The following is a 23,694-nucleotide window of genomic DNA, read 5'->3' on the forward strand; positions in this document are numbered from 1 at the left end:
ATGCTGGGGCAGGCATGCTGGGACCCCACAACCCAGAGCTCAGAGGCATTTTTTCATAGCAACATTTATTGTTTTGGAGTCATTTTCCATCCCAGTCCTCCCTGAAGGCGTCGCGGTGGCTGCTTCCCGTCGCAGACTCATCGGTGCCATCTCGTGGAAACGGGGACAAAGTCCTCCTGGAACAGCTGCCAAGCAGAGGAAATCCAGACCCACGTCCCTGATCCTGGCAAGGCAGCACGTCCAAAGCAAAAAGAACAGCCCGGGGAGACGCATTGAGGACCAGAGTTTGCAAATGTGATTGTATTTCCTGAAATTAAAAACTGGTGGGAGGAAAATTACTCGAGGTTGTAGGAAAGTCAAAAACCATCAGGGCAGGCTCCACTGTACAGCTGGGGATCAGCTCTTCAAGAGAAGAGAAGCCAAAGGACCTGGAAGAAGAGGGAAGAAGAGAGAGGTGTGTGGGGCTGGATGCGAACCAGCACCCAGTTTCCCAAAGGGACATAATCTCCACAGTGCAGCACAGCCTGTGCACAGCATGGCACCGATGCCTTGGTGGGGGTTTCTGATGGAGAAGGGAAGATCCCTGGAATGGGACCATCCTTCAGGTGTGAATGGACACCTCTGCCAAACCCCAGCCTGGTGCTGGCTGCTCTTGTAGCATCCACCGGAGATGAAGGAATGAATACTTCTTCTTTCCCACCTCTACCCTCGTGTCTGGCTGTGTGCTGTTAATAATTTAAGGTAAGTTTTCTTAATCCACTGGAGCTGATTGGCTGACTCAGCAGGCATTTGGGGCTGCTCTAAAAAATTTATAAGGCTTTTGCAAGATTGCAAGTGGAATCCAGGCTGCAGATGCTGAGCTGGGGGAATTCGAACTGCCTGGTGCCCTTCTACACTTGGAGGGGAGTTAAAGCATCAGCCACAACCTCTTGTCAGCCTGGGCAGGTCCCTGCAGAGAGGGGGCACAGGCCACACGTCACTGGCATGCAGGAAACCTCTCCAGTCAGGGCAGTTGCTCTCCCATGGCTCCATCATCTGTCACCAGATTTTGCTGAACCCTAACCCCATGCAGGCAGTGAGGTCCTGCCTGTCTCCTGATGACTCAAAAGTCTTGGTGGCACCTGGAGCATTTCAACAGCATTTGAAGACACACCGCACTAAGGGAGAAAAGCAAATGAGCATCTCCTGACCTCCCATTCCGTTTCTGCTGCCTTGGATGTCAATGTCACTGAGTGCCAGGGAGGCCAAGGTGCCCTTCAGCCCAGAATTCCCAGAGGACATCACCCAAGGGGGTTCTGCCATCGCCTGCTGGAGATGGAGATGCTGAATCATCTGTGGTAGAGGTGGGAATGATGCACATGCAGCACAAAGTGACTACACGACCTCAGAAAGTGACTTCATCACTGACTGATGTCTTTCCTTGTGTCCCAGCAGGTGCTTCTCTTCTCGTTGGGAAGCTGCACAGCACATTCCACCTTGCAAAGCTGCACTGCCAGTGGGCAGCTCTCCATCCAGCGTGGGTGTGAATCACCTCTGCTCTGCTCTTCAGCCCAAATGTCTGGGCTTGGCCTCTTCCTGAGCAGATCCACACAACGTTGGGCACTCAGGTCTGAGCAGATGGGGCTGGGGCCATCCCCACAGCCTAGGCAGTGCCTGGCCCAGTGGGGATGAGGAGCTCTCCCTGGGTTTAGCCTCCTTGGGGCTGGACACAAATGCCTCAGACTAAACCTTCTTAGGAAAAGAGGGTGGGCCAGACCAAAAGTTGGGGCAAAAGGCTGATCAGGGCAGAGAACATCCTATGCCTGGGTGGGTCTCATCTCTCCATCCTGCTTCCATCACACCCCCTTGACAAAGTCCATCAGCCATCCTTGGCCCCAGAGGTACAAATTCAGAGAGGAGGGTGGCAAACCAGGCCCTCCCCTCTCCCCCCTGGCATTTTGTAACATGCCAAGGAGCAAACCTGGGAGTTTTTGACTCATTTCCTTTAACCACCTCCCTCTGCATTCCCCCAGTGTGAGATCCACATTTTCAGGTGCATCTGCAGCCAAGGGAGCGCAAAGCAGCAGCTCTGGCCAGGGCAATGCACCACGTCCCATCCTTCTCTTGGCCTGTGCCCTACTCTGTGCAGAGATATTGCTGAGCTGAAGAGAAACTGGAGATGTAGCACAGCCCAGGATCCAGCTCCGGGCCAGACCCTGCCCTTCTGCCTCGGGTACCATTTGGCCACCACTCCGATGTTTTATGTAGAGGTACAGCAGCATCTTCAAATAACTCATTTCAGCTCTGCTCACAAACACTCCTTTGCTGCCTACAAATTTAGGATGGGCTGGTTTTGCTTAGTCTAAATGATTTGCAATCATCCCGTGTCTGGCACTATTCTCGTGCCTTATATCTGCTAAATGTTCTCTGCAGTCCCAGCCAGCCACAGCCGAGCACTAGAGTGATGAGTCTGGAAGCAGCCAGGCTTTGGGATGGGAGTACAAGTAGGGGAAAGAGAAGACGAGGATCCCCGGATATCAGCTTTGTGGGGATGTGATGGGTGTGACAGCAGTTACTTCGCACAAGCTGCGGGTTTCTGAGCTGGGTTTTGGTGTGGGGCGGCAGTGCAGGGGACGCAGGAGTGTCTGTGCCAGCTCTGCCACCTCTCACACATCAGCGGGATGGGAAGATCCTCTCCAACGCGCGCCAGCTCCTGGGACACAGCCTGGAATTCTCCCCCGGCACCGACCTGAAGGACTGCGGTGACACGAGAGGGCGGCTCATGCCGGGCGGGAGGCGGCTGTGATTTAGGGGGCCGCCCCGGCCCCTCGGATGCTCCGAGTGGTTCCCATTAGAGGGATGTCTGGGAGGGAAGCGCTGCCGCAGGTCGATAGCTTTGGTGTCCTCCCCGCCCATAATCTCCGCGGGGACCACGGGGGATGTGCAGGAAGCGGGGACAGGGAGGGGCGGCTGAGCCTGAGCGCGTCTCCCGGTGCGGCTAAGTCCCTCTCGCGGGGTGGCCCGGGCAGCCGGGCTGTGCCCAGCTGACAGCTCCTGTCAGGCTACAGACACAGCTCAGTTTTAAAGCTGCCTCCCTTGCTCTGCCCGCACACGCAAGCGAGCACACAGAGATGCTGAATGAGAGGTTTTGAGGGCACAGCCGGAGCGTCCGGATGCCCAGAGGACAGAAACAGCCTTTGGAGCAGCGTGAGCAAGACAAAGTTGCGAGAACAAAGCAGGGGCTGCATGAAAATCAGGCTGGAAGTGAGGAAATGTCACCCTGCAGGCACAGCACCCGCATTTTTGCCTGGGGGAACGTGCCCAACGTGCTTGATCCTGCTTTGTCCAGCACCAAGATCCCGAGATGTTTAGCAGGTGCTTCCCAGACAGGATCCAAAGTGAGCCCACAAAGAGGCAGTTTCATGATCAGTAGAACCAGGGGTGTCCATTTTCACATGGATTTATGTTTTGAATAATGTCCTGTGGGTTCTCTGATGTCCATTATTATCGTGCCCATGCATCACCATTTCCCGCAGTGAGGAGATTTCTGCCCTCTCTCTCATCACATATTCTCACTCAAAGCCATCTGAAACGTCCCCCCTATCTTTAATAAAGAAGATAAAAATTGCCCAAAAGCTCTGCAGTTATTAAAGGAGGGGAGGGAGATGCAGATGAACATACACCAGCTTTCCTAAAGACCTCAGGTTAAAGATAAATAAATCATAAACCCTTGCCCTTTCACGTTCTTTTGATTTCCCAGGTGTCCAGGCTGAAAGACTGAAGGCAGCCTGCAACAAAAGCCCATGGTGCAGAGAAACTACGAATTTAGTTACTTCAAGAGTTTTTCTTTGCAGATGACACATGGTGTGTGCTGTGACAGAGGCAGGAGCATGGAGACAGCCACGTCTGCCTGGCAGCTCCCCAACAGAATACTTCCATTTTTTAACCTGAAACGTGGATCAAAAGCAACCCTCCTAACTAAAATCAAAATCTAATATTCCTTCTTTAGCATTTTTGGAATGGAAAAAAATTACACGGAAGAAATGGAAAGCAGATTTTTTTAGATTTGGAAGGGTTTTTTTTTAATCTCTCTCAATAATGAAGGGGTAAAATAATTCACCTTAAATCTTTTCAGTATTTTAGTAATTGGGTTTGGTTTTCTTACTTGCCACATCTGGAGATTTTGACATTTCAGCAAGAAACAAAAAAATTGGGGAAAAAAAAAAAAAAAAGCTTTTGCAACAAAAAAAGAAAACAATTCTTTCACCATGCAGGTTTAGAGCTTTTGCATCTCCTCATGCTGCTCCCCTCCTGCTGGCAGGGACCCTCTCAGCCAGCACCTTGTACCCCCTTTCCCTGCTCTTCTCTAAGGAATACCCCATCCCTCGGACAAGATACAATGGGATTATCTCTTTCACACACCCCTTGTGATCCAGCACAGCTCCCCAGGTGCTGTAACCCCAACAGAGCTGGAATCCCCTCACATCCTGCCCCAGCATCTTGTGCCCTATACACCAACCCCCTTTTTATGCCCCCAGCACCTACCAAGGTTGGGCTCTAGAAGGTCCCTCCCAGCCCAGGACACCTGGGACCATTTGGAGCCCATTTATTTGAGCTGGTTTCCCTTCCATGGCAGGATAAAGCGCAGAGCAATCTGATGTGCCCCTCCTTGCAGAGATGATGTGTCAGAATCAGCTATTTCAGTATGGGCTTGTTTCTTTTGGATGACAACCTCCAGTTCCTAAATATTCATGCAGGTTTTGATTCAGCTTTGAAGCTGGTGGGAGGCAGGTGCTTGAATGGGAACAAAGCACCTAATGGGCTTTATGGGACTGAGTCCCAGCCAGGATGCAGTTATGGTTCTGGGAGGTGCTTTACTGGGAGCAGAGCCAGTCCTTAGCTGGGTTCCAAGCTCCTGAAACCAGGCAAGGCTGGAAGAGCTCCCAGGTGAGACCAAGTTTAGTTTTGTTGCTGTAAATTGGGTATTGTGGAGAGCCCAGCGCTGGTTTGGAGACACGGGAAGGGGGCTGCTGGTGGGAAATCTTCTCCATCTCTGAGTGGTCATCCCCAAGGAGCTTGTGGTGGCCATCAGGGTGTGGGAGGAGGTCCTGGAGCAGCCCTGTCATGGGGAATGAGGTCTAAGAGCACTGAGGTGATGGATATTTGATGGTGTGGCTTTGGTCCTTGTGGGTGCAGGAAGAGGCGAAAACCCAAGGAGGTCAGGAGGAACAATGTGAGCACTGGGAGACATGAGGGATGACTAAGAGAGCTAAATTTACAGAGTCTGGGAAAAGGAAGGCTCAGGGGCAACTGTGGTCACGGGCTAAAAATACCTTCAAGGTAACAGTATAAATGAAGAAAGGGAATTACACGTGGTCCCAAAGGAGGCGAGGGCAGGAGATGGAGCTGGAGGGCAATGACAGAAGCCATTGGCGCAATGGAGAGTAGAGATGGGGAAGGAGACCTGGCCAGTGGGGAATTTGCCAGAAGGGTTTGTGGCGGCTGAGCAGAGCAGAAGCAGAGCAGTCAAAAGGTGACAGGGAAATGGGCTGGGTGCTGGTCCCTCCGTGACTTATTTTATGCTTTGTGGGTGCTCTGAGAGTAACACAACTTAACTCAAGAGAATTCACCTTAAGTTGGATTTTTTTCCACTTGTTTCTCCTTCCACATGCCCAGTCAAGTAGATGTTCTTTCCAGAAACTGGTTTTCTTTACAGTCAGGCCTCCACAGCACAAATTAATATTTAGATCGCAGCAATTTTAATCACCCTTAGAAAGGAGGAATATAAATTTCTAGTTAAGAATGGAGTGTGTGTGTCTCCTAAGTCAGTTCAGTGTAACTCGGGGAGATTTCTGTTCGTGCAGTCAGACACTTCCAGCTGCAGCTCAAGCTGATCTCATACAGCAGGATTTGTCGTGGGTTTTTCTGGAGCAGCCTCCAATGAGGTCAGTGCTGTCTGAGAACAGGGCAGGAAGATGGATGGTGGCACAGAAATTTTGCATCCAATAAATATGTAATATAAAATAAGCAGCTCTGTCAGCAGCAGGATGAAGGGAGCCTGGCTTCTTCTTATCAGCATGTTGCTTGTAAATTCTGATTGAGGATTTTTTTAGTGACTGGGAGGGGTGGCCTCCTCATGGGTACCTTTTCCTGTGCCTGGTAAAGATGAGAAAGCACTTTAAAATCCCCTTTGGAGGGGAAAGAAGGAGACATTGGGGAGCCTCTGTCTATCAAGGCTTTTAATGAAAATTGATAGAAACTTAATTAGCATTGAAACTGATGACTGTCAGATTTGATTTGAACTGGAAAACCATCTGGTGCATCTTCATTTCAGGTGATTAAAAAAAAAGTCAAAAAAAATCAGTGGCGATACTATGGTCGTGACTGATTGCCAAGAGCAGCCTTTGCTCTCTGCCCAGTTTGAGCCCTCTTGCTCTCGAGGTGAGCCTTCTGCACCAGTGTCCTCACCACCGTGCCAATCCTCTGCAGCTCTGCCCACATCTCCCCCTCCCAAATGTGGAAGCTTTGGCTGAGCATTGCCTTCTATTCTAGCCAGAAATGTCACACTCACCTTTCTCTTTTGGAAATCTGTATTTTAGAAATCTAAATTGTCTCCATTTGTGCACGTGAATTATCTTCCCTGCAGCATTTTTTTCTCTGAGGGCTGCACCTTATGCTGGAGAGGCATCCCTTTCCAGGTTGAGTTCCTTGTATGAACCAACCTCTCTTGGGTCAGGGCTGCTGGTTTCAAAGCCAAAACTGATTTGGCATGTGTTGGGGAGAGTCAAGCAGGGAAGAGACATGAATAATCAATAGACAGGGGCTCTCAGGGGCTGTTTCCTGCTCAGAGAAGAGGATGGGGTGGTGGGAGGTGAGGGGGAGCTGAAGCAGAGTGAGATGGGTGGACACTGGGTGCAGAGAGACCGAGCTGTTCGTGTCTTTTCCCTTGGCAGGTTAGTGCTGCTGGGATGTTGCAGCATCCTGTACGAGGGGAGGTAAAGCCATCTGCTTTAGGGTTTGAAAATAGCTCTGGGAGAGAGTTGTGAGTTACAAAACCCAGGCTATGGGTAGCACAGTTCACACAAACCACCAGCTGGGTGGGGATGGAGAAAGGGCTCCCGTTCAGTGTTTCAAGCAGAAATTTATCCCTGGAGTCATTCTACATATTTTTTACACCAGTCATTTCTTACTACATCTCAACAATTGCCAGGGGACAGAGCATGGACTTTCTGCATCTTAACATGGATTGATGGATTTTGTCCTACCTTCAGGGTCTAAGCTATCTGCCATGGTGTTTGTGTTTTAAAGCCATCACGAGTGTTGAAAGCAAAGGACTGACTCAGTAATTCTGTTTGTTTGTGGAGACATAATGTCCTTGGATCAGATAAAAGCACCTTCCCACTCCTGCTTTTATATACCTCATTAATTCCCAGTGTTAATGGCTGTGTCTTGTCTTCTGCCACCCAGGAGAAGTAGCACACAAGTGACTTCATCTCTGAAATTACCTGCTGCAGGCTCCGTGCAGGACATCACAGCTCAGTAGGTGTTTGTGTCCCAGCTGTTCCCAGAGACTGCTGCTCCTCTCAGGGCGGCAGCTGGCCAGGCACTGGAGACTGGATCAAGGAACAGCTCCTGTGAGCTGGTGGGGTGGGAGGTGGGGCGGGAAAGGGGAAAGCCATGTGCTTCTGAACACTCAACTACAGCTGGCGGTGCCAACCCATGCAATAGTATAAAAATGGAGTTAGAGATGCCCTAAGAGACCGAGGTGAAAAGAAAGAAAGGGTGAGGCTAGAACAGGCCTTCATCCACAATTTCAGGCCTTTTCCATCTCTCAAGGACGACTCTGATTACAAAAGGAGGCAATCCTTGATGCCACTTGCTCTCAAGGCTTGTCTTTGTGGATTTGCTTCCCTCCCAAGCAAAGCAACAATCCCTGACAGTCCCTACAACCACGCCGTGCCTTTCCTCAGCTCCCCCATGCCTTGAAAAGGGTGAGATCCCACCCCTTACCTTTCCCACTCTCGATTTCTGGTGGTCTCAGAGATGCAGGATACCCAAAGCTGTGCTGCAGTGTGACACTGCAAATGGCCAACTAATGAGGCAAAGACGAGTGCTTGAATTCAGATTCTTCTTTAGGGCTCACAGAGTATTTGTAATCTTGAATTTGTTAATTGAAAATTGCTTCCTTTGTTTGTTGTTGGCCTTTTTGTGGAGGGGGATATTTCCTGCTTTGGGACTGTGTCACTGGATCTATAATAATGCACTTTGTACATTAGTGCCAGGCACATTTGTAATTGGCCACCCTATTAAAGAACACTAATGATCTTACAAGTGTTCACAAATAATGAATAGAATGGCCCCTCATTGAATTGAGCAATTTATTCACTGACATACTTGCTGATCTGTTTTTCCAGTATTTAACCCAGCTTTAGTTTTCTGTCTGCCTTGCAGAGATGGCTTCTCTTTCAGCCATGTGTTGGAGAGAATATGGGTCACAGGAAACGTTCTGTTCATACAAAATGTAGGGCTGCTCCACGCTCGCTCTTCTCTCAACGTGCATGACAGGGTTTGGGGAGTGAGAGGCAGCAGCTTTAATCTCAGTGCTCCTCTTATCCATTAGTTCTCACTGGGATCCTCCTGAGGAATTAGGAGAGGACCAAAAAGCCAGGACTTGCGAAGTGTACTCTAAAAGGTTATGTTGGTTTTCTCATTTAAATATGAGTTTCAGGAAAAGCTGGTAACAGTACAGACTGGCAGGATTGGTTTTCCAATGAAACACAGCCCTGGGTGGCTCCTGCAGCCATAAAACTCGGGGCCACCATTTTCCTGCTTCCCTACTAACATTGTGTGGAGGTATTTGTGATGAAAGGAGCAGCTTATCTGAGCTTGCAGTTCATTTTACATACAAAAAGTTTTGTCCTGAAGCCTTGTTTTACTTAAGAAGAACATGCAGAGGTGTGCACTTCACAGACCATTTGTGATTTTTTTGGGTTGTAAGGGATAGAACTGTTACTGGGAAGGAGCTGATGATCTTTGGCTTGATTTTATTTGATTGCTGGTCTTCCCATTGCACTGCTAAGAACCCATTCCATGGAGGATAATTATGTGGGGCAGGCAGCTCTGTCATATCTTCTGCAGTCTCCCTGTCTTCTCCTGAGTCCTGTGAAGGTGTGTCAGGAGGAAATATTCCTTGGGGCAGAATCCAGCCATGGTGTAAGGGGGAAAAATGGTGCTACTGGACCATAAATACTGGGGTGTTAAAGAGCTGATTTGTGTCAGCACATCTGGAAATGGACTTTCTATGCTGGGAGTTTGGCTTCTGAACCCCTTGGTGACCACATCATGATGGGGTTTCAGTGTGTGAAGGAAGCTGAATTTGGGCTTCCAAGATGATAGGTTGGGCCTTCGGGAAGCATGGAGAAAGGGAATGACTTTGCTCGCTGGGATTTGTGAGAGGTGGAGCAGGACAGTTGCCGAGTGGGCTCATGAACATGGGGCATGGATTGGGTCCCTCCTGTGAAGCTGCAGCAATGTCTGCACTTGCTGCCTGTGGGACCACGGGGATGGGCATCCCCTCCCAGGGTGCTGCCCAGCCCTTCCCGGGGGTGCAGAAGGAGCCCTCCCCGTGGTGATTTTGAGGGGGGTGACAGAGTCTGGTTTTGGGAGCGGACACTGGGTTGGGGGCAGGGGGAAGATGTTGTATCTTGATCTGAGAGTGGGATGTCAGAGCCCGCTTTCGGAGGAACCTACATTTGGGGGAACAATGCCAGACCCTGATTTTCTTGAGGGGCGCGGCCGGAGTCGCTTTTTTTTAAAATTTTGGGGGGAGAGGAATGGCAAACCCGGATTTTTGGGAGTGGAGGCAGCGCGAGAGGCAGCTGCCGGCGGGGGATGCCAAGGGTTAAGGGGGCGGGCGGCGGCGGGGCGGCGCTGGCGGAGCCGATTGCAGCGGCTCTTGCGGCTTCGGCTGCGCCGGGCGCGGAGCAGCGGCGGGGAGCGCGGGCGGAGCCCCCGCCGGAGCCCCCCGCCGCCCCCGGCCCCGCCGTCCCCCGCCGCCACCATGGTGCAGAAATCCCGCAACGGAGGCGTCTACCCGGGGCCCGCCGCGGAGAAGAAGCTCAAGGTGGGCTTCGTGGGGCTGGACCCGGGCGCCCCGGACTCCAGCCGGGACGGAGCGCTCCTCATCGCCGGTTCCGAGAGCTCCAAGCGGGGCAGCATCCTCAGCAAGCCCCGCTCCGGGGTCTCGGGCAGCGGGAAGCCCCCCAAAAGGAATGCTTTTTACCGCAAGCTGCAGAATTTCCTCTACAATGTGCTGGAGAGACCGCGGGGATGGGCTTTCATTTACCACGCATACGTGTGAGTAAAAGGGTGGGGGGCAAACCTGATTGCAGAGACCCCCCCCCCCCCCCCCCCCCGTTCGGTGTGCCCTCCTCCACCCCCTCAGCCCCCCAAATGCGCCGGAGAGGAAGGATGCTCCAGCTGCAGAGCGGGTGCGGGGAAGGGATGCCGGGTGCCAGGGCTGGTTGGGGAGCCCCGGGGGATGCTGCGGGGGGCGGCGGCTGAGCCGCTGCCCCCCATCCTCTCCCAGAGCAGTCGGGCCGCCCGGCCGGGTCGCCGCTGCATCCCGCATCCCGAATCCCGCATCCCTCGCCCCAGCCCAGGCGGTGCCCGGGGACGGGGCGGTGATGGCCATCCGGGGAAGGGGGCGGGGGGGAAGGAGCTGCCCCTGCAGAGCTGGCGGGTGGTTCCCAGGAGAGGTGCGATGCAAGGAACCCCTGTCGCCCCCTGCCCGCTCCTGCTTGCGGGGGAAGGGGCTGCTCATGCGGTCGGTGCAGGGGGCTGGAGCAGCGGGAGTGATGGGTAGCGACTGTTCCTCCGTCTTGCTTGAAATCACCATAGCAATGCTGTGAGCAGAGGAACAAAAAGCTCTGCTCAGGCACCGTCTCTCCTCCCCCCCACCCCCCAGCATCCTTCCCTCCCCGGCCCCATCTTTGCCTTCTGGCTGGCTGCAGTCGGTTTGGGTCTGGGCTTGGTTCTGGGGCTCTGCTCAGGGTTCTGGAGGTATTTCTTGTCCCCTGTGGGAAGCGTCTGAATGGGAGATGTGTCTAGAAAGAAATGCTAATCAGTGTCTGGGGCTCCCTGCCTGTACGGCCGAGCGGTAAACAAAGGAGCATCCCTTGGGTGTACATCTCCCCCCTGGTACCCGGGTTTTGGGCAGAAATGGCCCCGCTGACCCGCGTTTGGCAGAAGGATTCCCATCTCTGAAGCGTTGCTGCATAGGAGAGCAGATGACTTCCCGTTGTTCCCAGGATTGCGAAGGGAGGGTCAAGATAAATCTCGGTGTTACTGCAACTCCCTTCCCTCTGGGACTTTCCACAGTCCCACTGGGCTCTTCTGCAGGCCTGGGCTCAGGCTGGGATGCTCCTACCCTGGTGCCAATATTTTTTTTGTTTAGTTTTTGTATTTTTCCTCACAGCCAGGGCCTCTGCCAGCCATAGCAAAAGGATTTTTGGGGATTTTTCTGGTTTTTTCCCCCCTCCATCCTTTTGCTGTTATGCTGCTGTAAGATAAGGAGTTGGGATGTGTCTTTCTGCTCCTCAGCCATTTTGTACAATGAGGCCTTCCTTGGAGGTGTTGGTGGGACCAGTCGGAGAGGGGAGATCCTGGCTGGGTGGAAGGGGGAGCTTTGCTGAGCACTGCAGCGAGTTGGGGTCCTTGGGGAAGCTCATCCCCCCAGGGAAATGGGAGAGGAGAAGAGAGAGCATCTGTGGAGCTCAGTTGCAGCTACGATGAGGAGTGTGAAGTCCAGCACTGGGCATACTGAGCACCCTTCGTGCTGCCATCCATCCTCTGGAGTTGTGGGTGGTTTGTGTCGCAAAATCTTCCAGAACCATGTGGAGGGGCCAAATATTCACATTATGAGCTGGGTTATTGCCTGTGTGTGTGCACTGAGGGTGGGGACGTTGTGTGCAGCGTTAAATGCAGGTGAGACCCCAGCTGGGGATGCTGGGGTGACAGTGACAGAGATGGAAGGGGCTGAAAGCCGAATGTCAAGCAGAAGGTGAAGCTTGTCCGTGAGGGCTTTACAAACATCTTTGGCTTCTTCAGCTGCTCTGTCTTAACTTCTGACCTGTTTGGCTCTCTGCGGCGGGGTTTGCTTGGGCAGCCAGGAATGCTCCCAGGGCAGGAGTAGGGTCACCCTAAACTTCCCTGTTCCCAGTGCCAGGCTGTTCCCAGTGCCCCCTGGCTCTCACCATGTAGCTGCATCCCCCCCAGCCCAAGTGCCTGCATTTGTTCTGGGCTTGTGACTCCACTTGTATCCACTGTGACACCACAGGAAGCCGTGCAAAACCAGCCTCTGCCCCCACCCCTCACGTACCTGCTGGGAAATGGAGGCTGAATTCAGGGCTGAAGTGGTAATTGCACCAATGTCTGTGAAGCGGCAGTGATATCATTATTTTTTTACAGTGCATTGGGAAGTTCTATGGACTCCCGTGTCCTGTACCATACACATGATAGGTTTAGCCTTGGCAGTTTGCTGATAAAGTGTTTGGAGAGCTGAAGGATATGGGAAACTTCACACAAAGTTACCAGGATAAGCTCCTGCATCAGTTACCCCCCCTTGCTGCCCGGGTGAGTGTAGTGTGGCCTGTGCCAGGTCTGTGGGTGTTGGAATGGGTTTTGTAACTGGAAGTCAGTAATGCAGACAGGACAGATAAAAAGCTTATTCAAAGATGTGGTAGGATGTCAAGATTGCCTCAAGGTCACAAAGTTTGTGTGGAAGAGCTGGAGCCATTTCTATGTCCCGATAACCAGTGCAGTGCCCTACCTGTGCTATTGGGGCCACTCTGTCTCCTCCAAACCCCATTTTGTGCCAAAGCCTGGAGCACAGAAGTACCTTTAGCCCTCATCCTGCAGGAATGGCAGTCCTGAAGAAGACTGTGGATGAGAATGCCCTGTCGTGCCACTGTCTTGGGCTCAGTCAGCCCCCCCTACTACCAGCACCGCTATTTCCCTGCTCCTGCTGCTCACAGGGACTTTCTTGCATGGAGATTTATTTCCAGTGTGAGTGAGTTTGTGATGCTGCAAGGCTGGGGTTTAGCTCGTAGAGATGCTCACAGACTCAGCTGCCTTTCCAGGCATGGAGCTGCTCCGGGGCTGCTCAGGCAGCTCCCTGCATCCAAAGCCAAGACAAAAACTACTGGGACTCTCCCAGTGTGGAGATGTTTCAAGAAATATGAGAGGTGCCTCTGGGTAAGTACCTCTGCTAAATTCCTGCCTGCAGAGGCCCAGGCTGGTTCTGCACCGGGCCACTGATGCTCTGCCTTGAGATGCCTGTGCAGGTTGCATTTATTTCCAGTGCTGCATCCTAGATCGAATCCATCTGATTTCATTCCCCACCTCTTCCTGCTGTCGATCATCCCCTTTCACAGCATTTCATGCATAAGAAATCAGGGAAATTCAAACCAGGGAAGCTCTCACTCCCCCAACCCCGGTTTCATCTCAGATGTTGCCTCTTTAAAAGCGCCGTTACCTCTGTGAGCAAAAGCACAGTTTTATATTTCTGTGTCATGATTCATTTTTGTGCTTAATAGCTCTTCCTACACTGACACAACTGGGTGACCTGCTCTTGGGAGCTGTGTGTGTGATATATATGATATATTTTGCACAACCCCATGGACAGCTGAGCCTGGTGGGCCCTGTTTTTGAGTGTAGCTAGAGGTGCTCTCTGGCTCCCAGAGGTCTGAGCCTCCCTTATCTCTCACCTTCTTCTGATATTTCTCTCAACATCTTTCTATTCCTCCCCATGGGTTTTTTTTGTTGTTGTTGTTGGTGGTTTTTTTGGCAGATCCTTAACAATGCAGCACATGGCTTCATTCTGTTCAAGGCTGAGCTGAAACTTGAAAAGTTGAGCTGTGTTTAAAGAGCAGGTCAGGCTTTTTGAGGGGTGCAACAGCACTTAGATCTCAGGGTAGCTCTCTGTACATGTGGGCATTTGGCTTCCAAAATTTTTCCATTTTATTACTCTGAATAATTTTTTTACCCTTCTAGTCCTTTTGGCTTGGTTTCTGTAACCTGCCCTGTGCTCAGGAAGGGCTGTAATACTTGAAAGTGATTTTTGTCCCTACCTGCCAACTTATTTCAGGAGGGATGACTGTTCTGTGCCAGCCTTAGCAATGTACTTGCACTGGGCATCCCCATGGTCTGAGGTGTCTGGAGACACATTTGCTGATCCCTGGGTGAGCTGCTCATGTTGGGTCCCTGAGCTGATGAAGGGGCAGCTTTTGGAGCAGTGGCACGAAAACAGCCTGGATTCAGGCACTTTTAAAGCTGTGTGCTCAGGAACCAACATAATTCTTGCGTTTCCTACTTAGAATTTACAACCCTAATGCGTCTCTTTAACTGTGTTAAAAATAGTTTGGGTGCATTTTTCATCTGCATACTGTGCACCATACATTTAGTTAATTAAGCAAGTGCATGGACTTAAATTATAATAAGGAGGAACATTTCCTCCCTGTCTAATTCTATTAAAATTTCCTTGTACCATCCCCATCCCATTTGTTCTTCCCTTTTCACCCAGACAAGCCACCTCTCTCTCCAGTGTCCTGCCTGCATCCTGGCATGGCCATGGCTGGCACGGGGGGGAGCATGGATAGTGGATGAGGTGCTTCCTTGGAGTTCCAGGTTTCTCTTTGCAGAAGTGGCCTCTTTTGTGACCCCTTTCACCCCTCAGAACTGATAAAAGCATGGTTATTTCACATAGATCCATTCCCAGATAATCTCTTACATCAGAATTCGGGGTAAATGTGGTCTGACAGTCTCGATTGTCCATCCCCAAGCCCTGAGGAGTGGTGGTTCATGGGCAGCCCTCACCCACAGCCAGGGTTGTTGTGGGCAGGTATGATGCCACCAGACTCAGCCCATCCACCAGCGACGTACAGGGACCTCTCCTGGCTTCTCCTTCCCCCCTCCAGGTTGAGCGGGATGAAGGGGCCAGTACAGATCTCCCACAGGTGCTGATCTTAATGGACCTGCTGGGCTCTGACCTCCACTGCTGCTGCCCTGAGCTGTGGGGTTGTGTCCACCCCAGGGACCAGGGGACCTTCCCTGTGGGATGCCTCACGAGCTCCTCTCCAGCTGCTTACTCAGAGCTTGGTGGGAGCAACCTGATTACAGTCGCTTTAATGTGTCACGTTCCAGCCATCACATTCGCCCCACACTGACATTAAGGAAATGAAAAACAAGCTGATCCCCTGGGTGACCTCCTCTTTGTGCTGCAACACACCTCAACTAGATGAGTCTCGCTATGGCTCGATGTATAAAAGAAAGGAATAACCCAAAAGGCAAGCCCCAAATCCTGTACTAAAGGGAAGATGGGCATAGCTCAAAGAGATATGGTAAAAAAAAAAAATCAGGTTTCTTGATTTGGTTTTTTTTGCATTTCAGCAGAAGGAAGGGATGACAGGGTGAGACACGGTGTCATTCCTTTGGCAAGACAGGGTGAGCAGGGCAGAGGGTTTGCCTGCCAGGCATCAATGGTGCTCACAAGGATACAAAGCATGTGAATTTAGTGTTTGGCTTCTGGGAGTTAAGTAGCAAACACTTAGCCCTGTATAACCCTTTTTAAGGTAGCCCAAATGCTCAGTTGGTTTCTTAGTTCCAGAAGAACAGATTATTCTTTAAATAGTGGTGACAAGGAGATGTGCCAGTCCCTTTTCCTGCCATGTAATCTCCTCTAGAACAGATATGGTAGAGCTGAGTGGTTCCTACAAAGGGTTAATGGCCTGTCCCTGTTGGTGTGATGGCCCTGTATATCAAAGAGAGGGGTCTCCAACACTGAGCTACACATTTCTTTAGAGTAATGCGGTGATTTTTAGCCCCCCATGATCCTAAAGGAACCGCATTGCAAAGCCAGATTGTTGTGGTGGTCTGAACTGGGTTTCATGACTGTGTTTAGAATGCATTTAGAGTGTATTTAGATGTACTTGAAGGGTGAGCACATGATGGCAAAACCAGGTAGCACAGAAGGACGGTGGGTGCTGGGTCCTTCACCACCATGTATTTAAATGCCTCCTAATCAGGTTACAAGACAAAAAGACTTGGGCTGTTCTGACAGTCACCTGTGACAAAAGATGATTCCACCAGAACTGCAGGAGTAGATCAATGTAAATTTCAATGTAAATCTTTTCTCCCAGTAAGAGCAAGCTGTGTGATGAGCAAGTTGTGTGAACTTGCTCAGTTCCTGAAGCTGTGGTGACCTCGGCTCCCCACGTGGTTCTTGTGGCCTTATCCTGGGTGAGCTGCAAACGCAGCCTCCTGTGACACTGACAGCAGAGGTGTCTTGGGGGCGTTGTGTGCATTTATTGTGAGGCACTGAAATAATTACTCAGTGTTTGATGGGGAGTATCTCACACAAGGCACTGGCTGGGATGGCAAGAGCTGCTTCGTTACAGCCTCGGGGCTTCTTGTCTGTACAACTGCCAGTAGATGAGCAAAAGCAGAGAGTTCCTGCAGAACTCTCTGGTCTCTCTCTGGCATCGCTCCAGCATCTTAATGTGCTTTTTAGATGTGTGGAAAAATTTTGGTGTTGGTGAGCATCCATCCAGTGATTTTTTTTTGAGTGGATTGGATATCAAAAGCAGACTTTTGCGAGAGAGGAAGCAAGAAAACCTCTGGAATCTTCTCACCTCTTGCTCTTGCTGCTGTAGGGCGGTGATTCAAAGCTACATCAGAGTCACTGGGACTGCTGGGTGCAAGCCCTGTAACTGAGCAGTCACTTGATTTGTCTTGGGACCTATAACGTCCAGATGTTTAAGGCGTAGTGGGCTTTCATTGTGAATGTGGTGACACTCAGATACATGCTGGTTTCCTCGTGGAAATCCCACAGGAGCCTCAGTGCAGGCTTAGGTGGGCAGGTTTGCCATGTGGAGGTGTCCATTTCTCTCTGTTGATGGCAGAGGGAGCTGAAATTCCCTTGCACACCTCAGTGAGAGCTGGGTGGGACCAGTCCAGGCAAGGAGGAGAGAAGACAGAGCCTGGCAGGATTTCAAACTGAAAACCAGGAGTGAGTTGAGGCATCTCCCACCTCCTGCCACAGCCTGTGGGAACTGGGGTGTTCAAAGCCAGAACTACGCTGTGGACACCCCACCAGGTAAGGTGAATGGGAGAGATGAAGCTGATCCACACTGAAATGGGATGACCTGGATCTGAGATCCACCTTGGAGAATGGAACTTTCATAGCAAACCCCGATCAACTCTTGTGATCTGCAACACAAGACTGGGAGAAATCAGAAGTAATCAATCCTTATTGACACTGGTTGTAGTTCCTAAGCAGCTCCAGTTGTGTTTCAGAGGGAAGTGCCCAGTTGCCATCTTCATTCAGGGGTCCTCCTTTTTTTACTGCCTCCCACGGGAGGGTGGGACAGGGAAAAGAAACGAGAGGATAGGCAAAGGCAGAGGGAATGACTGGGTTCGGAGGCAACTGCTCTTCATCTGAACTTCCTGGCAGTCCATCGTGGCTGGTGCTTGGTCTCTTCAGGACAGATCTTGCCTTCGGGAGGGTCTTTCCCAGGCATTCACAAATTCCTCATTTGTAAACAAACCCTGATCTCCGTGGCAGTCCTGCTCTCTCGTTTAGAGCTCTGCCAGCCCTGGGGAGGTGACAGTATGGGAGCAAATTAGGGCTGGGGTGGCAGCGGAGCTGCTGTCTCGCACTGCAAGGGATGAGCACAGCAGGGCAGGCACTCCTAATGCTGCTCCCACAGCGAGCCCATCACTCTCCATGAAGTTATCATGATGCCCAGGAAAAAAATAAACTCTCAGAAATCCTTACTCAAGGGTGGCTTGTGTACCCCTCGTGTGTCTCTTGTGTGAGGGCAGTGGTTTGTGTTTGGGTACCTGCAGTGTCTGTTTCTTGCAGATTTGGGTTGATGTGGTGGGAAAAACTGATATGGGGTGCAAAGGAAAAAGAAAAAATCAGTCAAAGAATAGTTAAAATGAATAGAAAGGGGAAAAGATTGTTCTATTAATATTACAGCAGTGTACAAGCACCCCTAAAAGGAGTAGAAGTCTACAAGGTTCTGTTCTGTCCATCAAGTCAAAAAGAGCCAGTCCCTGCTGAAAGACTTGGTGTATTGAGCAGTCAAGACACAGAAAAGGTGTAAAATAGCTGTTGGAGCTTTGCTGGTAGATGTTCTCTTTGCTCCCCTTCTCTTTTTAACGACATTTCCTGTTGCCTGATTTGCTTTTTGATTGTTGGTTGGTTTCTGTCTGGGCTCCTTGGGTTTGCAGAGGAAGGTGGGGTTGGCTTTGGCCAACCTGTGGCCTGAGAACCTCAGCAGGGCTAACGTTGGGCTGGGAGGATGAAGGTGGCATCTTCCCAATGACACGGACCACCTACAGAGGGATGCTTTGCTGTGATCTGGCTGTTCATTACAGATGCAGCACGTAGAGGGCTGTGAATGGGTCCTATTGACTTTGTCCTGTTGGAGTGTGTTACATGTGGCAGTGAAATGACAGCTCTGGGAGACGTTCTCCTGCATGTTTATGGGTTTGTGATCAACTCAGAGTCTCCAAGTGGCCATCAATTGAGTTTATGCTTGCTGGGAGGTTTGTTACCTGATCTGAAGAACATAATAAGGGATGTAAGAGCACTCCATCTTTCACTCAAGAGGAGAGCAAAAGAGGTAAACATAAATATCTGTATATTATAGCTGGACAAACAGGGAGTGAGGCTCTGTTGCCTCCTGCCACTTCAAGCCATATGGTGGCTAAGCCTGAGTGCTTCCCGGAGGGGCAGTAAAAACTAAAACATCTCCCCAATAACAAGGACTACTCAATGCTCTGGAGGCAGGTAGACTGCAGGCAGGGCTTAGGCTGGTGTGACCATTGCTTCAATGCTGGACATTGTTATTTTTCAGTGGTTACTCATCCTTCCTCTTCCTTTATGCCTGGCAAGGCTGGAAATGCCAAGTCTTGCCCAGCTGACCTCTTGCTAGGCCTTCCTCCAAGTTTGCTGGGGTTTATTAGCAGTGATTTGTGCTTTAAGGACTAGTGAGATTCCTGAGTCATCCCCTTAGGCAGGGAGCTATTTATTTCAGTGTGTGTGTTACACTCCCTGGGAGTGGGTGTCTCTCTTCCGCTTTTGGATCCTGCCCTGACACTATATAAAGACTCCAGGCTTGAATGAGCAACAAAACCAACCCTCAAACTGGCTCCATCCTTTGGAAGATCGGTGCTACTGATCCCATCTCTCCTGGCTGAAGGAGCATGGCCGTCTGGAGCATGGGTAGGAGCTTGCATGGGATGTTTGTCCATCTTGGGGTGTGGAGCTGCTGGGACCTCTTGTGGGGACCCAGCACAATGGCTGTCCTTGTCCAGGGGATGCTCTTGCTCTGCAGTGGCTCATGGCTGAGGGGGAGGTGGGATTTGTACCGTCTTTTTCCCCCAGAGGTTGCTTTGCTGGTGCTGTTGGGTTTTTGATCAGTGGGAGAAGGAGAGATGAGGTGAGTGTATGTAACAGTCTCCGTTGGTATTAGAGCTGGGACTGGAGGTGCCATGGGCTAAGGTGGATGGGCTCCTCTGAGACAAAGCCAGTGCAGGAATTTCATTGGGTCATTTTTCCCGGGATGGGCCTTTTCAGACACAGCCCACGGCTGCAGAAAGCTGCCCTGCTGTGAATTTGGGGGGGAAGGAGGGCCCCTCACGGAGCACCTCTCTGGGAGATGCACAGAAGCCAGCATGCTAATGGCAGTGTTCATCCAAAAGCTGACTTCACACCCAATTAAGCATCACCCTGAGCCAGAGGGACAAGTCCTCATGTCCTTATGTCTTGAACTCAATTGCTGGCACTTCATGAGGGCTGTGTCTCCATAGCCTGAGGGAACGAAGCATTTAATCCGTATCAGCACTAAAGAAACTTGGTTAATGTGATCTCATGGTTTGGTTCTTGTGGATAGGGGACACACATCTCTGTCATGGTCTTTTTCTTAGTTATGGCTATTCCTGTAAGGAAGGGAAAAGACTTAGACAGAAGGAGAATTTCCTGAGCTCTTTGGCTGTAATTTATCAGAATTTTGCACTGAATTTTTCTTCTTTGCCACATTTTCTTCTTATATCATCTAGACGTTTTTAATGCTATTCTTAATTAGCAGCTTCTCATTACCGTGCCAGCTAATGATGGGATAGGAAGAATTTCTGCACTGGCCTTGTGTAGCTGATGATGTTTTTCTTTTCTGCAACAGAAAACAGATGTAATTCAAAACCTTCTCTGAGCTGCCCCTCCAGGCCCAGAGCCTGTGCTCCCCCGAGGCAGTTGTGGCTGGTGGGAGCATCTCAAATCATGTTAAATGACACAGAGAGAGTTGCTGGGGCTTAGCAAGGGAATCAGTAGATTAATGGGATAAATAGAATCATAGAATTGGGTTGGAAGGGACCTTAAAGCTCATCTCGTTCCACCCCCCTGCCATGGGCAGGGACACCTTCCACTATCCCAGGTTGCTCCAAGCCCCATCCAACCTGGCCTTGGACACTTCCAGGGATGGGGCAGCCACAGCTTCTCTGGGCAACCTGTGCCAGGGCCTCCCCATCCTCACAGGGAAGAATTTCTTCCTAATATCTAACCTAATCCTGTCCTTTGTCAGTTTAGATAACACCATGTAGGTATGAAACTTGGTTTTAAATTGGTGACTGTTTTAATCAGTCTTAGTATGGGGGGAATAATTTGAGGTTGCAATTATAGGGAAAGTGTCTGAATAAGACAAGGGAATGGGACTCTAAAGTTGTTTCTATCCTACATGTTTTACCAGGAGCTGGGAATGTAAATATCTCAAATAAGTGGGACACATCCCAATCTCAGGTTTCCACTCAAGCTTTGGAACAGCCAAACCTAGGAGACCTGCTAATAATTCAGGGTTAGATCTTGCCTGGACTTGATCCATGCATGTGCAAGAACTCGGGCACCTGGGGAGCACCTCCATCGAACCTGCCATTTTTGCTGCCCATCTTTGCAAGCAGCCGCCTGTGGGTGTGTGTTTGGCAGGGAGCACCTGCCCAAACCCCACCCTGCGCTAGAGAAAAAGCTGAACCTCCATGGAGAAATTCATGAAGGTAATGAATTGCCTCTCCATCTGTTTCTGGGGAAGCCCATCTGCCCTGCAGCCACATCCCTGCGGGATGTGTTGGGAAGAGTGGCTGGAGTCAAGATTGACCCTGCCATGGCATTCCCTGCTGACTGCAGTGGCCTGGTGGGATGTGCATCTCATCTGGGAAAAGCAAGGGCTGGTAAAGCCCAGGGAAGCACCACAGGCCTGATGGGCTTGCGCACTTATTTTCCATTTGCTAAAAGACGGCAGAAATTAAATGAAGATTAATTAAACTTTTTTTTCCCCCTCCTTCCTGCTTCCTCTTGCTCTTTGCTGTTTCTAGGGAAGACTGAAAATATGTGCTGGAGAGGAAGCTCAGCTCTAAGCATCCTTTCACGAGTGCAGCATATGGCCCCCATGGGACTGCAGGGAAAGGCCCTCTAATTATGGGGAATGTCCTGTGAGGCTGGGTTACACAACCAGGATGGAGCTGCTCCTGCTTTGGTTTAGCAGCAGGCTGAGGATGCTGTGACTCCAAATACTACCTGGCTGTTATCCATTCATTGCTTTGTATCACTGTTGGTGTCCTGAGCACACAGCACAGAGCACGCGCGCGGCTCCGAGCCAAGCGGGAGGTAGCAGGAGCGTGCGGGATCATAAAAGGGCCATTGGATATTTACAGTGCCCGCTGACATAATTCCCAGACAGCCCGAGCATATCTCGGAGCTGGCTGATGAGTCGCCAGGGAGATCTGGCTCCGATGCTACCGAGTGAAGGTGACTCCTGCCCGGCTCTGGCAGGAGCAGGATGTCCTGGTGGGGGATTCGTGCTGCGGCGTCTGCTCGCGGGCTCCGCACCGGCTGCTGCCGCTGGCTCCGGAGCCAAGTCAGCATCCGGGAGAGGGGTTTAAGACTGTTGCAACTGCCTTGAGCTCTTACCTAGGGGAGGACCAATCCCTTGGCTGTGGTGCTGGGCATGGCCTGGGGTCATGTGCTGGAGGACACTGCTCCTGTGCGCTCCCGGGTGGCTTTGTGCTGTCGCTTAAGATGCTGTGTTGGCTCTGGTCCACGTGAGCCCTGGTTGCTGGTGTGCTTTGCAGTGGTTTTGTGCCAGGCTTTGTGCTACTCCAGAATGATTTATTGCTTGCTGAGGGTCATGGACATATCTTGAGCTAGACCCGAGATTAACCTCAGGTGTGCCTCTGTGTGCTGGGGGGAATCATCACCCCGTTTTCCAGTTGGGAGCTGAGGTACAGAGGAATTCAGTGACACAGGATGCCTGCAGCATAAAAATCCAGCATCCCTTCTCCCCAGGCTGTAACCCTAGCCTCTCCCTCCTCCAGCTGCAATAACCGTTTCCCATACAGACAAGGAGCCTTCAGGATGTATCCTTGTCCCATCAGGCCTTCCTAGGTTTTGAATTATTAAATATTGTCTCTGATCTCCATTATAAATGTTTTTAAGGCATAGTTACTTATCAGAATAGAAAATGCTCTGGTTTTGGCTTCATCTGCTTATGGGATTTACAATAAATGAGAACTGTTTAAAAAAAAAAAAGGGGCTGAAGGTGTTCAAGGCCAGGTTGGACAGGGCTTGGAACAACATGGTCTAGTGGAAGGTGTCCCTGCCCATGGCAGGACGGTGGGAACGAGGTGATCTTTAAGGCCCCCTCCAACCCAAACCATTCTGTGATCATGAGAGGCTTAGGTGACAGGGAAACACAGAGAAGTAACATCTTTTCAAGAGGATGTCCAGTTTTGTCCCAGTGGGCACTGGTTTGTGTCTTCTGTGTAAAACAAAATCCCATGCAAATTCATTAGTGTTAATAGGCTGAAGAGTGTTTGTTGCCGTGACTTCCATGGTGCCAGATTATAAACTGTGCTCTGGGAGTGCTCCTTCCCACATCCCCATCACCTCCTCCTCCCGCAGCTGACAGAGGCCTTGGTAAACCAGCCTGACCATGTTAGAACAGTTACAAGGACTGTACCTCTGGCTTAGAGGGAGCTAGGAGAAGGTGCAGATGCAGAGCAGGACACCCAGGGCCAGCTGCAGATCCAGCTAGCTGCTGAGCTCAGTGCTGGTTTCCCAGCTCCTGGAGCCTGCAGTCCTGGCTGCGGATTGCTGTAATTCCCAAGGTCAGATTCGTGCTCACTGCTTGTAAGGAATGGGTGGCACCTGCAGCTCTGCAGGAGATGGTTTGTGCAGCACAAACCCAGCCATAGTCGTGCTGTTGGTCATTCCCTTGCTGCAGCAGGGTCTTGCCCCACAGCTGGGCACAAATGTGTGTGTCTGTACCAGGCACCTGCAGCATCCCTGAGTGGAGCTGCTGGATGTGACCCAGGCAGGTGATTCCCTGTTTTTTTTCCAGAGGAATGAACTGTGGAAGCTGGCTTGGGACTAAGCTGGGAATTTGATGTGGGATCTCACTGCTGCCAGGCTGGCTCTGATTTCCTCTGGACCCCACGGGAGAGGCACCATCTCCTTCTCGTGTTCCCAGGCTAAGCTGCAGCAGCTCTCCCAGGCAGCAGTACAGCTCGATGCCGCAGGGCTGGGGGAGCTGCTGGGGGACTTGGATCATGCCTGAGAAAAGGGAGTTAAAAGCAGATTTTTGCAAGCCCTTGCCTGCCATTTTA

At 51.0% G+C, this 23,694-nt stretch overlaps 1 protein-coding gene across 3 annotated transcripts in view; it reads left to right on the forward strand.

The window, feature by feature from the left end:
• Positions 1-10,039: 10,039 nt before the first annotated feature.
• The window catches only part of KCNQ2 (potassium voltage-gated channel subfamily Q member 2), a gene marked incomplete at both ends in the record, with an annotated part of 64,554 nt that continues 50,899 nt past the window's right edge, over positions 10,040-23,694 (forward strand). For all 3 annotated transcript variants that reach the window (XM_082292643.1, XM_082292644.1, XM_082292642.1), the window contains one exon: positions 10,040-10,335. In XM_082292643.1, the coding sequence (XP_082148769.1) occupies positions 10,040-10,335 (296 nt within the window). The remainder of the gene's footprint in view (positions 10,336-23,694) is intronic.

Source organism: Coloeus monedula, assembly GCF_965178545.1.
Source record: "Coloeus monedula genome assembly, chromosome: 17".
In the NCBI taxonomy this organism is placed as follows: Eukaryota; Metazoa; Chordata; class Aves; order Passeriformes; family Corvidae; genus Coloeus; species Coloeus monedula.